The sequence below is a fragment of the Lutra lutra genome, chromosome 3, assembly GCF_902655055.1.
Source record: "Lutra lutra chromosome 3, mLutLut1.2, whole genome shotgun sequence".
Taxonomy (NCBI): domain Eukaryota; kingdom Metazoa; phylum Chordata; class Mammalia; order Carnivora; family Mustelidae; genus Lutra; species Lutra lutra.
Window position 1 is genome coordinate 66,315,367 of NC_062280.1, and position 13,661 is coordinate 66,329,027.

At 36.3% G+C, this 13,661-nt stretch overlaps 1 protein-coding gene across 2 annotated transcripts; it reads right to left on the minus strand.

Annotated features, from left to right (window-relative positions):
- Positions 1-567: 567 nt before the first annotated feature.
- SPC25 (SPC25 component of NDC80 kinetochore complex) lies at positions 568-10,996 on the minus strand. 2 transcript variants are annotated; one of them, XM_047722969.1, is made up of 7 exons: positions 10,774-10,911; positions 9,908-10,060; positions 9,748-9,813; positions 6,903-7,049; positions 6,347-6,451; positions 2,611-2,709; positions 568-842 (listed from the first exon to the last, which is right to left on the minus strand). In XM_047722969.1, exons 2-7 carry the CDS (start codon positions 10,044-10,046, stop codon positions 718-720), a joined length of 681 nt encoding a protein of 226 aa, XP_047578925.1. In that variant the 5' UTR covers positions 10,047-10,060; positions 10,774-10,911; the 3' UTR covers positions 568-717. The 2 variants fall into 2 exon arrangements, with proteins under 2 accessions (XP_047578925.1, XP_047578926.1); XM_047722970.1 differs by having other exon boundaries at positions 569-842; positions 10,895-10,996.
- Between the last annotated feature and the right edge of the window lie 2,665 nt (positions 10,997-13,661).

Consider the following 13,661-nt stretch of genomic DNA (forward strand, 5'->3'; position numbering starts at 1 on the left):
ATCCCAGGGTCCTGGGATCGAGCCCCGCATCAGGCTCTCTACTCAGCGGGGAGCCTGCATTGCCTCTCTGCCTACTTGTGATGTCTATCTGTCAAATAAATAAATAAATAAAATCTTTAAAAAAAAAATAAAAAGCTTGGGAACCAATGAGACACAATGTCAGTTGTAGGAATTCCCATTCCCAGGCTAGACTTAAATTACCCATGCCTGCCATTTAAAAAATATGTATATATACACACACACATACAGACATATACATAGTATACTATCTCTCACTTTATTTATTTTTTTTTAAAGATTTTTTTATTCATTTATTTGACAGAGAGAGATCACAAGCAGGCAGAGAGGCAGGCAGAGAGAGAGGAGGAAGCAGGCTCCCTGCTGAGCAGAGAGCCCAATGCGGGGCTCGATCCCAGGACCCTGAGATCATGACCTGAGCCGAAGGCAGCGGCTTAACCCACTGAGCCACCCAGGCGCCCCTATCTCTCACTTTAGAAAGGACACATTTGACTTTATAAATTTTATTTCTTAAGATTTTAATTAAAATAATTTAAAGAAATATACCACATAGAAATGTTAGAGAAATACAAAAGAATTATAGGCAAACAATGGATAATGAGAATTCTTTTTAAAAGAGATACACAATGATAAGAAAAAAAGAGAGAGAGATACACAATAGGGAAGAAAAATAAACAGTTTTTATATACTATTCATACATCAATTATAAACCATAGCAGTAAAAGCTTTCCGAACATTGGCAAGAAAAGCCGAGAAATTGTTGGTCTTCCTTACATTCTCTTGGAATTCTGTCAGGCACTCAAGATGAGGAGAACTATCTGACACTAGGGAAAAAAAAAAAAAGATAATTTGAATGAGATTTTTTTATGGAAGAGAAGTGTTTCTAAATTTAGATGCTTTCATCTGATTCAAATCATTTCAATTCCATTTTACTGAGATGCTTTGACACAAAACAATAGATACACTTGATTTTCATATCCTAAACTATCTTTTAGACCTGCTCTTTGTTTAATCTCTAAATATTAAAATCTTAAGTACTACAACCTTACTTTAAATGTAAACAGATGGTAGTCAAGGGACTGAGGAGTTTAGTAATAAAGAACAGAATGCCATTTCCCATCATCTTTCTATACATTTTGTTTTGACTAAATTATTTTACCGGTGTGTGTGTTGTTTTTTTAAATGGTTAAGTCAGTTTTCTCTATAAGCCTTTGGCTTGGCTTTTAGTTTCTGGTCACTACATCAAAAAAGAACAACCTTCAATGCCAGCCTTTAATAATTTATAATTATGGGGAAAATCTAAGCTTTTGTAAGTTTTCATTAGAAAATGTGACTGCTATTCTAAAAGTGGTAATTACAGGGTTTACTAATCACATGAGACACAAGACACAAGTAATAGCAGAGTTCTCACATGTAGTTGTACAAAATGGTACATCTTGGGAGCAAGTCTCCAGTGAGGGTGGTCAAAGGAAAGGAATGATTCAGCTTTCTCTCCCAACAATTTGGGAGAGATTTTTCCAAGAAGAAATTTGACCATGCCAGATTTCCAGCTCTTTGGTTGAGACTGTTTAGTAAACAAGGACCATGACCATGAGGGAAAGATTAGCAAAGAGCACTTGGGTCAAAATCACACTATAGATTCTATTTTAGTACACTATTAAATATTGTGATACTATGTAGCAAGAAAGAATATACAATTTGGAGAACACTAAAAACCTAGGTATGTGGTTTTTGGTTTGCTTTTTAAAATTTAGCTTTTATTGAAAGATATTCACTGAGAGAGGAAAAAAGCATCTGTACATGAATTAGATTCCTAAAATAAAGAATTCCATGAGAATGAGGACCAAGTCACCAGGGTACATCAGAGAGACAACTCAGCAGTTCTCCTGAGTGCTTATCTGCTGTAAGTGCTTTAAGATGAGAACACAGGTCTAATGAGCTAAGAACCATTTTCCTGAACTCCAATAAATGAAAAATTATTTTAAAAGGGGCATTAGAAGAATAAAAAAGGAGATAAATATATTTCCATTCTCTTCTTGTTCTCCCTACTATCAATCATATATATTTCCCATAAATCGATGACCTTCTTTCTGGTCTGCTGGAGAGTCAGTAAATGAGCTAAATTATCAATGTGTGGGATTTTTCAGGAGATGGTAATATTTCTTAAATTGATTTTTGGGAAATAAATGATTACATTCTGATGACTTAGCATTTGCTTTTAAAATCACCTACTTGTATAAATTATAATATTCACCTTTACGTGGTTATATCCTTTACAGCTTTAGCTTTAAGTTCTTTAAAAGCCTAATTCACATTTGTGTATGAAATGCAGTGATCTGTGGTCTTTAAGACTTTTCTGCCACTGAGGCACTGTGTCATCCTGAAGAGAAGGTACATATTAAGGATCCTACATAATCACTATAAATCACAACTATACTCACAGCCTTGAGAAGACAGTATCCCATAAAGCAAGACTGGCAAAAAAGCACCACCTTGTGGGAATTACTCTCCGTCATATTACTCTGTATGTGGAGTCAGATAACATTTGAGGATGCCAACCTTAAATGCCAGTTAAGAGACAGGAATACATACCTTCATACTCCCTGGCTTCATTTAGGTGGAGGGAAAACATAAATGGGTTCTCAGGATGCTTAGGGTCAATGTTAGTGAATATAAACTGTAGTTTATCACCTGAAAAGAGAGATTAGATTATTTGGTATGAGAGGATTTTATCATGCCAAAGCTTTCCATAGGGATGAGCCATCTCACCTCTGTCCTTAGTATCTTCACGCTAAATGCACACACAAACACATACATACACACTTAACCAAGCCCCACATGTACAAGTTACAAGTTAGTTTTAAGTGAACTATAGTTTAAATACGATTTTAAAAAGCATAAGTAAACGAAAAAAAAGAACTGATAAATTGGACTTCGTCAAAATTAAAAACTTTTGTCCTTCCAAGGGAATTACCAAGAGAGTGAAAAGATAACCTACAGAATGGGAGAAAATATTTGTAAATCATATCTTTGACATGGATTTAATACATAGGATATATTTTAAAAAACCACAACTGAACAACTAAAAGAAAAGCAACCCAATTCAAAAAATGGACAAAAGCACTTAAATGGATATTTCTCCAAAGAAGAGATACAAACGGTCAATAAGCACATGGAAAGATGGTCACCACCGCTAATCACTGGGGAAATGCAAACCAAAACTACAGTGAGCTATCATTTCACACCTACCATTACAGTTGTAACAAAACAAGCAAAGAAGAGTGTGGATAAAGACGTGGAGAAATTAGAACCCTGCTGGTGGGAATAGAAAATGGTGCCGAAGCTGTAGAAAAGTTTGGCAGTTCCTCAAAAAGTTTAAATCGAGAGTTATAATAGGACCCAGGGACTCCATTCTGACGTGTATACTCAAAAGAACTGAAAATAGGACTCAGGTAACTTTGCCAATGTTTACAGCAGCATTATTCACAGCAGCCAAAAGGTAATAATAACCACGTGTTCACTGCTACATGACTAGATAAACAAAATATGGTATATACATACAACAGAATATTACCTGGTCATACAAAAAGGGATGAACTTCTGATATGCATACAACATGAAGAACCTTAAAAACATGCTAAGTAAAACAATCCAGATGCAAAAGAACAACTACAGATTTAAATACAACAATCCAGATGCAAAAGAACAATTACTGAACAATTATGATTCCACCTATATGAAAGAATAGGTAAATTTATGGAGACAGGAAGTAGATTAGAGGTTATCAGGGGCTGGGGAAGGAGGAATAAGTTATTGCTTGATGAGTAGATAATTTCTGTCTGCAGTGATGAAAAATTCTGGAAATGTGATGATTACACAGCACTGTGAATGTAATTAATGTCAACAAACTATATGATAAAGAGTTAAAATGGCAATCTCTAGGTCACATAGTTTTACCACAATAAAAAATGTGTTACTGAACAGATTTAATCTGACCTTTTCTACACAGTAATCCAGTCTTAATGTCTGTTTTCCAAAAGACCTCCAAATGCTCCCAAAATAAATGCCCATTAGAAATTAAAAATGGCAACCACGAAGTAGAAACTCACATGCATTTTAATTTTGCTCTACAGCATAATTAGGAAATCTCACTTTAAAAATGGTTTTAATTACAAAAAGTAATATTCAGAAACTTTGAAAAACATTTCTCACATTTTTGTTCAAAATGAAATAATTACATTAGTATACCAGATTTCCTAAAAATACTTACTTATTTAAGAGAGGAGTGGGAAGGGGAGAGAGAGAGAGAGAATCTTAAGCAGACTGCACCGAGCGGGGAGCATGACACCTGTCACGGATTTGATCTCACAACCCTGAAATCGTGACCTGAGCCGTAACCAAGAGTCCGTCGCTTAGCTGACTATGCCACCGAGGTGCCCCCCAGTACACCAGATTTTTTTAAATGTTAATAGTAATGGGAGGGATACATGCCAAAGAGAAAAAGATTTCCTAAGATAATGAAGGATTTAATTTGGGTTCTCTTCTTTAAAAAACATTATTTCCTGACTTTGAGGGCTATGAGAAAGTTCTATTTTTAAATCTAAAATAATTTTAAAGCCTTCTTGTTCAAAAAAGCACCTCAGGATGACAGTAAGTCTCCAATGAATCAAAAATTCAGAGTTGGACTTTGTATTTCCCTCTAATCAAAAGGTTCACATTTTTTATTAAAAGCTTATTCCAACAGGTGGTGGGCCAGAGAAAAGACTAATAGATATATGAATTGAAAGCCCAGACAATCAAAGAAATATAATTAAGTATACAGAAAAAAGGTTTACCTTTCCAATAATAATCAAAGAAATGCATTTAAAACTAAATGCTCCAATTATATCTAGTCAACTGCCAATAAATCAAACACAAACAGACTTAAAAAACTACAACTCGGGACGCCTGGGTGGCTCAGCTGGTTGAGCGGCTGCCTTCGGCTCAGGTCATGATCCCAGCAACCTGGGATCGAGTCCCGCATCGGGCTCCTTGCTTGGCAGGAAGCCTGCTTCGTCCTCTGCCTCTGCCTGCCTCTCTGTCTGCCTGTGCTCGCTCTCTCTCTCTAATAAATAAATAAAAAATCTTAAAAAAAAAAAAAAAACTACAACTCTGACAAGAAGACAATGAAGTGGGTACTCTTTACATTGTAGAGTTGTGCACCAAAGAATTAATATGGCAGGCCTGATGCTCTATTGTTAAGACTCTTAAAAAGGCCTGCTTGCAAGATGGTCGTTGGCTGGTGTGTTGCCCACTGCCCCCCAACCACCCCAGGTTTGAAGAGTCACTAGGAGGTCAAAAGACTCTCCACAGGGTCATACTCAGGGCTATGATTTATTATAGTGAAAGGCTACGGCAAAATCAGCAAAGGGAAAAATACATGGGGTGAAGTCCAGGGAAAACGGGCACAGGCTACACGAGTCTCTGATGGGCTTCCCTGGTAGACAACACTTTACAGGTATTGTCACATTCAGTGCTAAAGGAATTAAGCACAGTGACTCTGTACTTAATCTTAACTCTGCTGGGTTAAGATTCTTAAAAAATTATGCCTGAAAAAGTGTTTCTTTTAGACTTTGCCCCAGTGCCTTTTTGGGGCTGGTTTTTTTTTTTTTTTATCCTCTCGGCAATAAATCTGAGCCATGAATAGGACTATTTGCAGAGCCCTATAAGTCCTTCTAGGGAATCACCAAACCAGATGGTGATCTTGGGGACTGCTAACACAATGAACAGTGCTATAAACTGGCATGTATACTACATACAACAGCTATTAAAATATTTACATGCTTTAACCCAATAATGCTTCTCTGGGAATTCCATGGAAATTATACAAAAGAAATGGAGAAGTCTGTATTCACTGTAGTACTTCTAAAACTGAAACACAGGCAGAATCCAAATATAAAGTTAGAAACAAAGCTGTATTAAATGACAGATAAAAGATTGGCTAAATTAAGATACATTAGTGGAATGAATTATTACACCACCATTTTAAAATTACCATAGGAAGGCTATAGCAACTGGAAAAATGCTAATCACACAATACCAGTAAGAACAAGGAACAAAATTATTTTGTGTTGGCAATCATGCCAAATATACATTTATTAAAATACTGGATGAAAAATAACCAAGGCATCAGTAATGATGTTAAGATGATGAGAAATTTTTTAGTTCTTTCCTATTTTCTAAAAAGTTAATAATGCTGTCATTATTTTCTTTGATAGCATTTTTGAAATTCTCTACTTAAGATACACCTTTCTAATCTCTTACGTTTTACTTACATTAATATACATACCATAAATTTTACGAATTTCTAGTCCAAGTCGATCTTTATATAAATCTGCAGATTTCTGTAGTCTTTTCAACCTCTCTTCATTAGCTTTGTTAGCAGCAGAAATAGCTAGGATTTTTTAAAAAATACATATATTTGAATATGAAGTTTTTTTAGACAAAGAGACTTTACAGCATAAAGAATGTGCCTAATGGTTCCTGGCAGAGAATGTGTGATCAATAACTCTGCTACATGAATTATACTATGGCTTCTCCAAACAAATCCTACTTAGTGAAACTGTCTCCCACTCTGCTTAATTAAGCTCCCATATCAATTGCATTATGGTTCTAGTTTTATTAGAAATCAAAAGGACCTTTAAAGTAAAACAAGAGAAAATAAAGCCCACTTAGCTAACTTCACACGGCTTCCTTGCAGAAATGAGTAGCTGGCTATGCCCGCGAGATATGTTACCCATTTTTAGTAATGAACTGGAGTGAAGGCAAGAGATACAGAATTGTGAACCATCACCACTCTGAAATTTAGGTTAATGTTTTAAATATGAGTACAACTGGAAACTTACTTTCCTTCTTCTTAGCATATTCCTCCTTAAGATCCTGAATATTTGAGGTCAGTACTTCCAGTTCCTGCTTTTTGTCTTTTATTCTAGCAATCAACCTTAACAAGTTATCTTTTTTTTCTTGAATGACGTTATTCTGCCTACAGATTTCTGTAAGAAGCACAAAATGTTAGAATATATATAGTTTGCTCTCCAACATCTATCACGGATAAGGAATACTGACTTTATCGTAAGATCAATAATGTTTTAATTGATAAGTGCTTCCTAATGGTTCAAAAATCATAAAAACAGAAAGAAAAAAAATCCTATTCTTTTCTATTTGCATTTGAAAATAAAAGACCCTTGCAGCTTTGCTCTTCAAATAAGCATATAAATAAAGCTCACCACCAAAAACAACCAAAATCTCGACAATGTTTTTACACAGCACTTTAAAGAACCAGTTTATTCTAATGTTATATTAATGATTCTGGAAGATACCAGAAAAACAGGAAGAAGTGTAGGAGGAGAGGGAGGGAGACAGAGAGGAAGGAAGGATGAAAACTCATTTACATTGGTAATAAACAAAACATCCAGGAATAATCTAGATCAAGAAATATGTAGGCCCCATAAGAAAAAAGGGCAAAACCTGTCTGAAACACGTATTGATTTGACCTGGATGTATGGAAAGACATTTTATGCTTCTAAATATTATAAAGATGTCAATATTTCCCAAATTCATTTGTTTTTTAAGATTTTTATTTATTTACCTGACAGACAGAGATCACAAGTAGGCAGAGAGGCAGGCAGAGAGAGGAAGGGAAGCAGGCTCCCCGCTGAGCAGAGAGCCCGATGGGGGGTCAATCCCAGGACCCTGAAATCATGACCCAAGCCAAAAGCAGAGGCTTTAATGCACTAAGCCACCCAGGTGCCCCCCAAATTCATTTCTATATTTAATGCAGTCCCAATGGAATTTGGAGGGAAGGGAAAGGGAAGATCTAGAAAAGTATTATAAAATTTATCTGACAAATACACAGGTGAGAATAGTTAAGGAAATATGGTAAGAAAAATAATGAGGATAGGGACTTGTCCTATTAAATTTAACATCTGTGATTGTGGCACTTTTAATACAATAGTGGGGTACCAGCTGAAGAAATGACATACAGTTTAAACAAAAACAGCATTCCCAAACAAACACTGGTAGATTTCGGTAATTAATATGAAAAGTGAAATATAAAATCAAGTGGTAGATGGTTCCCCAAACGGTGCTGAAATTCAAAATAAATTCCGTATTTATTAAATATTTAAATATAAAATGAAATCTTGCAAAGCCTAAAAGGCGGTATCTGAATATAAAGTTAGTTCTATGGGGAAAAAGATCTTTTTGGGGCACCTGGGTGGCTCAGCTGTTAAGCATCTGCCTTTGGCTCAGGTCATGATCCCAGGGTCTTGAGATCGAGCCCCACATTCAGCTCCCTGCTCCGTAGGAAGCCTGTTCTCCCTCTCCCACTCCCCTACTTGTTTCCTCTCTCGCTGTGTCTCTCTCTGTCAAATAAATTTTTAAAAATCTAAAAAAACAAAAAAAAGAAAGAAAGAAAGATCTTTTTACTCAAAGGCAAAAAGAAATCAAAGAGAAAGACATACACCAGCTACATAAAAGTTAATAAATGGGCAAAAAACCTTATATTTGATTCAAATAAGCATAAAACTCTACTATATGCTAGGAACTTTGTTCAACACCTTATATTTCTATAAATTTACTTCAATTTCACTATAATACATTTTGTAGGTCTAATTTAAAAGAGGAAAAAGCAGTTGACTGACTTGCTTAAACCTTTATGTGCTAGGATACAATAAATAGTAAGATACAAAGATTCAAACTCAGGACTTGATTTCAAAGACCATGCTTTGAGCATTAAATATTGTCCCCCAATTGTTCTTAATCTAAAGAAGACACAAATATAAATTCCCAAGACAAAAACAGACAAAGGGATAAACAGAGGAAATGTAGACTGCAGATGGTTAATAAATATGAAAGACAATTGAATCTAAGTAGTAATCCCAGAAATGCAAATAAAGCAATGACATACCAATTTTCATTTATTACAACGTTTACAAAAATAATAGCTAGTGTTGAGAAGAATGCAAAATACTAGAGTCCTTGTGGCATATTTTTGACATTGCAAAATGAGTCTTAAGAATATTCATGTCCTTTGATTAGTTATTTCATTTTTACAAGTAACCTTAAGAAAACAAGATATGTGAAAGTATTTATATACAAAAAATTGTTTTCAGTATTATTTATAATGGTGAAAAACTGAAAACATCCTAAATGGCTAATAGATAAGGCAGCTTAGAAAGTAAACACAGGTAAAAGGCTAGCATATAGCCTTTTACCTGTGTAAAGGTAAAACAAGAACAACAGGAAAAATATGGAGGAAAACAGTCAAGAGTACTAACCCTACCTCCAAGGAACTGAGGAACTCCAGCTTTTCAACCCCTAGCCTATGATTTCCAATGGGAAAACAAATTCATTTTTCAAATAACGGGCATTTACACATCTGCACAGATGAATCTCACAAGCATACTGTTGAATTAAAAAAAGGAACAAAATACACACAAAAATGCCATTTATATAACATTCAAAAACACAACACTAAATACCAATAGGTTAGTTCTGGAAGGTGTGAGAAGAGAAAAGTAGATGTGGAAAGTTCTATTTCTTAAGCTGAGTTGTAAGTACACAAATGTTTATTAGTTTTATATATATGTGTGTATACACACACACACACACAATACATTGTTTTACTTGTATGAGGGATTGCATAAAGAAGTTCAATCTAAAAAAAAATCTCTGTGATCTATAGCTTACGATTTTGATACTCCAAAAACATCTCAACCATTCGTTCTTCTTCCTTTAATTTCACAGACAGCTTTTCTGAAAGAGAAGTTGGAACTGAAGTTTTAATTCAGCTGAAATAACTAAAAAGCAAGAACAACAAAAGAGCATGTTACAAGTTAACCTCAGTTACCTGCACATGCTTTGATGGAGTCTTTGTAGGTATCTCTCAGTCCCACCATCTGACAGGAAGTGTCACTGACACTGCTTTTGAATTTATTCCAAAATTCATTTATGCTTTTATCAAACAGTGCGAGTTCGTCCTCTATCATTTTGGGAGAAAATGCTACAAAACAAATAGAACATCATATTTCTTATGAGTTACTGAAATCAAATCAGGCTCATCTTCTAATGAATCATATTTTGGTAGTGTGACCTTTGCTAGAAAATAGTTAGCAGCTTACTTTTAACCCTAGATATTCCCCGGGCAGAACAAGCCACCTGGACTTAACCACGGTTAAAACTCAAGATTCCAGGAAGGACATCTTTACCTCCTAGGGATCTGTCATTAGTGTAACTGCACAAGACACTCGCACAGCTCTATGACCTTGGGAAAATGATTCTGACTCCGTTTTCTCACAAGTAAAATTGGTAACTTAGAAGGCGTCCCCAACTCTGACCATTTGAATTCCGGCCTGCATTGCCAGGTCCCACATGGACGGCCCCTTCTCCTAGGATAAGACCCCACATGAACCCTGCCTCTCCCTCCCACTAAGGTCAGGAAAAGTAGCACTAAACAGGCGACTGGAGTGGGAGTTTAGTGGTCCTGGTCCCGGAAAAGTACAAGTCACCTGCACTCTCTGCGCCTTAGTGTCCTCTTTTGTAAAACAATGTCCGGTAAGACTGCAAGCTCCCCCAGTTTTCTGTATCGCTAAAACTATCCCCCAAACCTAAAACCTTCCCAGAAGGGCCACAAATCTCTCGTTCGCTGAAACCCGGAACCTTTCAGCCTCACCGCCGCCCACCCCGACGAGTAAACAAACCATGCATTTCACAGACCTCGTTCCGGAAAATAAATCCCGCCTAGAAACCCACTTTCCCTTATAGCGACAGGAGGATCCGGAAGCCCTAGATCCCACCTCCCTCATCTTCTCCAGGATGTCTGAGCCCAGCCACCTACCCACAAAAGACCTTAACCAATTCGAGAAAAACAGAGTTCCCAGAACCAAGACCTGCAGCCGCGCTGACTTTCGTATTTCAAATCTTAGGGCGCCTTGCTCCTCCCGCCCCCGGGCGTCCATTCGCCTTTGGATTGGCTGATAGCTACGCTTTTCATGAAGGGAATGGTTGATCTAGACCTCCGGTATTCTCGCGAAAGGATAGGGGAGAGTGCATTCTGGGATTTGTAGTTTTTTTCCGAGACACAGCGGACTCTCTGCTCTGCTTCGTAAAATGCAGATTAATACCTCCCGGAGGGACTTGTTCCAGCACAAGGCATTCATCATTTTCAAATAAAGCCTTCTGCAACAAATATAAGTATTGAACTTTAATCGCAGTCTGTTGCCAAATATATTCCTTTTTCTTTAATATTCCCTGTAGCTCAGAGTTAATTAAAAAAAATAAAGCTAGGGGCGCCTGGGTAGCTCAGTGGGTTAAAGCCTCTGCCTTCCGCTCAGGTCATGATCCCAGGATCCTGGGATCCAGCCCCGCATCAGGCTCTCTGCTCAGCGGAGAACCTGCTTCCCTTCCTCTCTCTCTGCCTGCCTCTCTGCCTACTTGTGATCTCTGTCTGTCAAATAAATAAAGTCTTTAAAAAAAAAATAATAAAGCTAATAAAAATACCATTGCTTAATCTGTCTCATCATTTAATAACTTTGCATTGGGAAGTGATTGGAACATTACTGTTTGTTGGCTTCTAATATGAACATTTCCAAAATTTCTTAAGTCTCTGGTTTTGACCATGTGAAACAGAAACAAAACGCAGTACCTAGTACTGGTATTACTTGCCCCAGCAGAAACTCAATGACACAAAACTCTTTATTGACAGGGTTCTTGGTATCTACACTCTCTGATAGTCTGTGTTGCAGATAAAAGTGAAAAGAAGCAGGGAAGCCAGAAGTAATTCAAGATTTTTAAACTGCGATATTTTTAAGAATAGTGATGATGTTGGCAGAATGGAAATCATCTTCGTGATTGTTTTGGTGTGCTGGAGGAGAGGTGATGCAGGGAAGCAGAGGCAGGAGAGGATATTGTTGGGAGATCCAAATGTTAATATCCCTTAGGCATGCTACTTCTTTAGTTAATTCAACAGTGGCTAACTGCTCCAACTCTGTAGTAAGACTGCCTGAGTTTGAAATCCAGGCTCCATCATTTACTAAGTTTGATGTTGGGTAAGTTACTTGGCCTATAGGACCTTAGTTTCCTCATCTGTAAAGTGAAGGTAACAATAATAATAACACCTTCTCCTTCATATACCAAATCTGAAGACTAAAAGAGGTAATAAATGTAAATACCTTAGAAGAGGTCCCTCTAAGTACTCAAAATGGTTTCTTGTTTTTATGATTTTATATCCCACCTATTTCCTATGCAATAGACTGTCATATTAAAACACATATTCTTTCTTAGAACAAAATCCAAGTTGGTAAAGAAATAAGAGAAATTCTTGCAATTGAATACTCACTTTAGCTAAGGCAATGCATATGGCTCCCATTACAAGAAAATCACACTACTTGTTGAATTCTGACCATAAGGAAACATGCATTCTGCTATGTCTGGAAAAGTATAGAATATATTCCTTCCACTCAATCCAAGTTGAATTAGCTAGTTAGGTGTGGTTATTTAGCATTATCCATTTAATAACTTGCCAATATTGCACAAATATAACGACTTTAGTTTCAATATAATGGATACTAAATTTCAAACAGTAGTCTGAAAACATTTTCAGTAATTTCTTTAAGCCATTACTAGTTCAAGATAATAAATTATTTATTTATTTATCCCAGCTTGGAATAATGCTTGGACCATCTCTCTAATGCATTCCTGATAGAATCTGGCAAAACACAACTGATCTATGAGCAAAATGGAAAAAAGTTTATTAGCAAGACTGTGAGATATTCACCACTGACACAAGGCTACAACTATATCTCTTAGACAAAGATGAACATTTTTTCAGCTGATTCATTTTTCTGCCTTCTTTAGCGGATTACTCCTGCTAAGTTGACTCCAATTATTACTGGGTGGAAACATCCAGATAGTCCGCAGAATAGATTCTTATGGTTTACAGAAGATCTCTTCTTTTCTACTCTTCCAGCTTCTCTAACAATATTTTGGGGGTCTTACTAGAATGATATATTGCCATCTTGCAGAACTTCAAACTGGAAGGAGCTAGAACTCTAATAAAATCATCTACTATGTTCCTTGAAGACCAGAAAGAGGCACAAACTATTCAACTTGAATTTTCTAAAGAGGATGGACAAGATGTAGGGAAGCTGTACTGGTCATGAACTCCAAGTAAATGAAATTGATTCACTATTTGCATCCTTCTTGATAAAGCTGAGGACGAAAGAAAAAATAGGAAAAGAACACAGAGGAAATACACTTTAAAGAATGAAAATATAAATGGCTTGTATTATGGAATTAAAATTATTATTTTCATCTCTGACCATGGTGTGTTTGTGAAAATACACAAATGATTATAGGCTGAAAGTTCTTTACTACTATTTTCTTTCATTATCATCAAGGATTCAAACACCAACAATAAAACATAGGTGTAAGTAACATGCTCAGAGGTACCTGATATTGGGTACTCTATCCCAAGAGCTAATTTAAACCAACAAAATCAGGACAAATCATTATCAACATTTAACACATCACAACATAAGTCAGCTTCCATCCTAGGGACTATTATTAATAATCTAGAACATACAATTTGCGTAATAGCTCCTTTC

Coding starts and splice junctions, on each gene's coding strand:
- SPC25 (XM_047722969.1), bottom strand. CDS start 10,046: ATGATAGAGGACGAACTCGCACTGTTTGATAAAAGCATAAATGAATTT. Junction 2,710..6,346: donor AGAAATTCGTAAAATTTATG/GTATGTATATTA, acceptor CTCTCTTTTCAG/GTGATAAACTACAGTTTATA. Junction 843..2,610: donor TGAAGCCAGGGAGTATGAAG/GTATGTATTCCT, acceptor TTTTTTCCCTAG/TGTCAGATAGTTCTCCTCAT.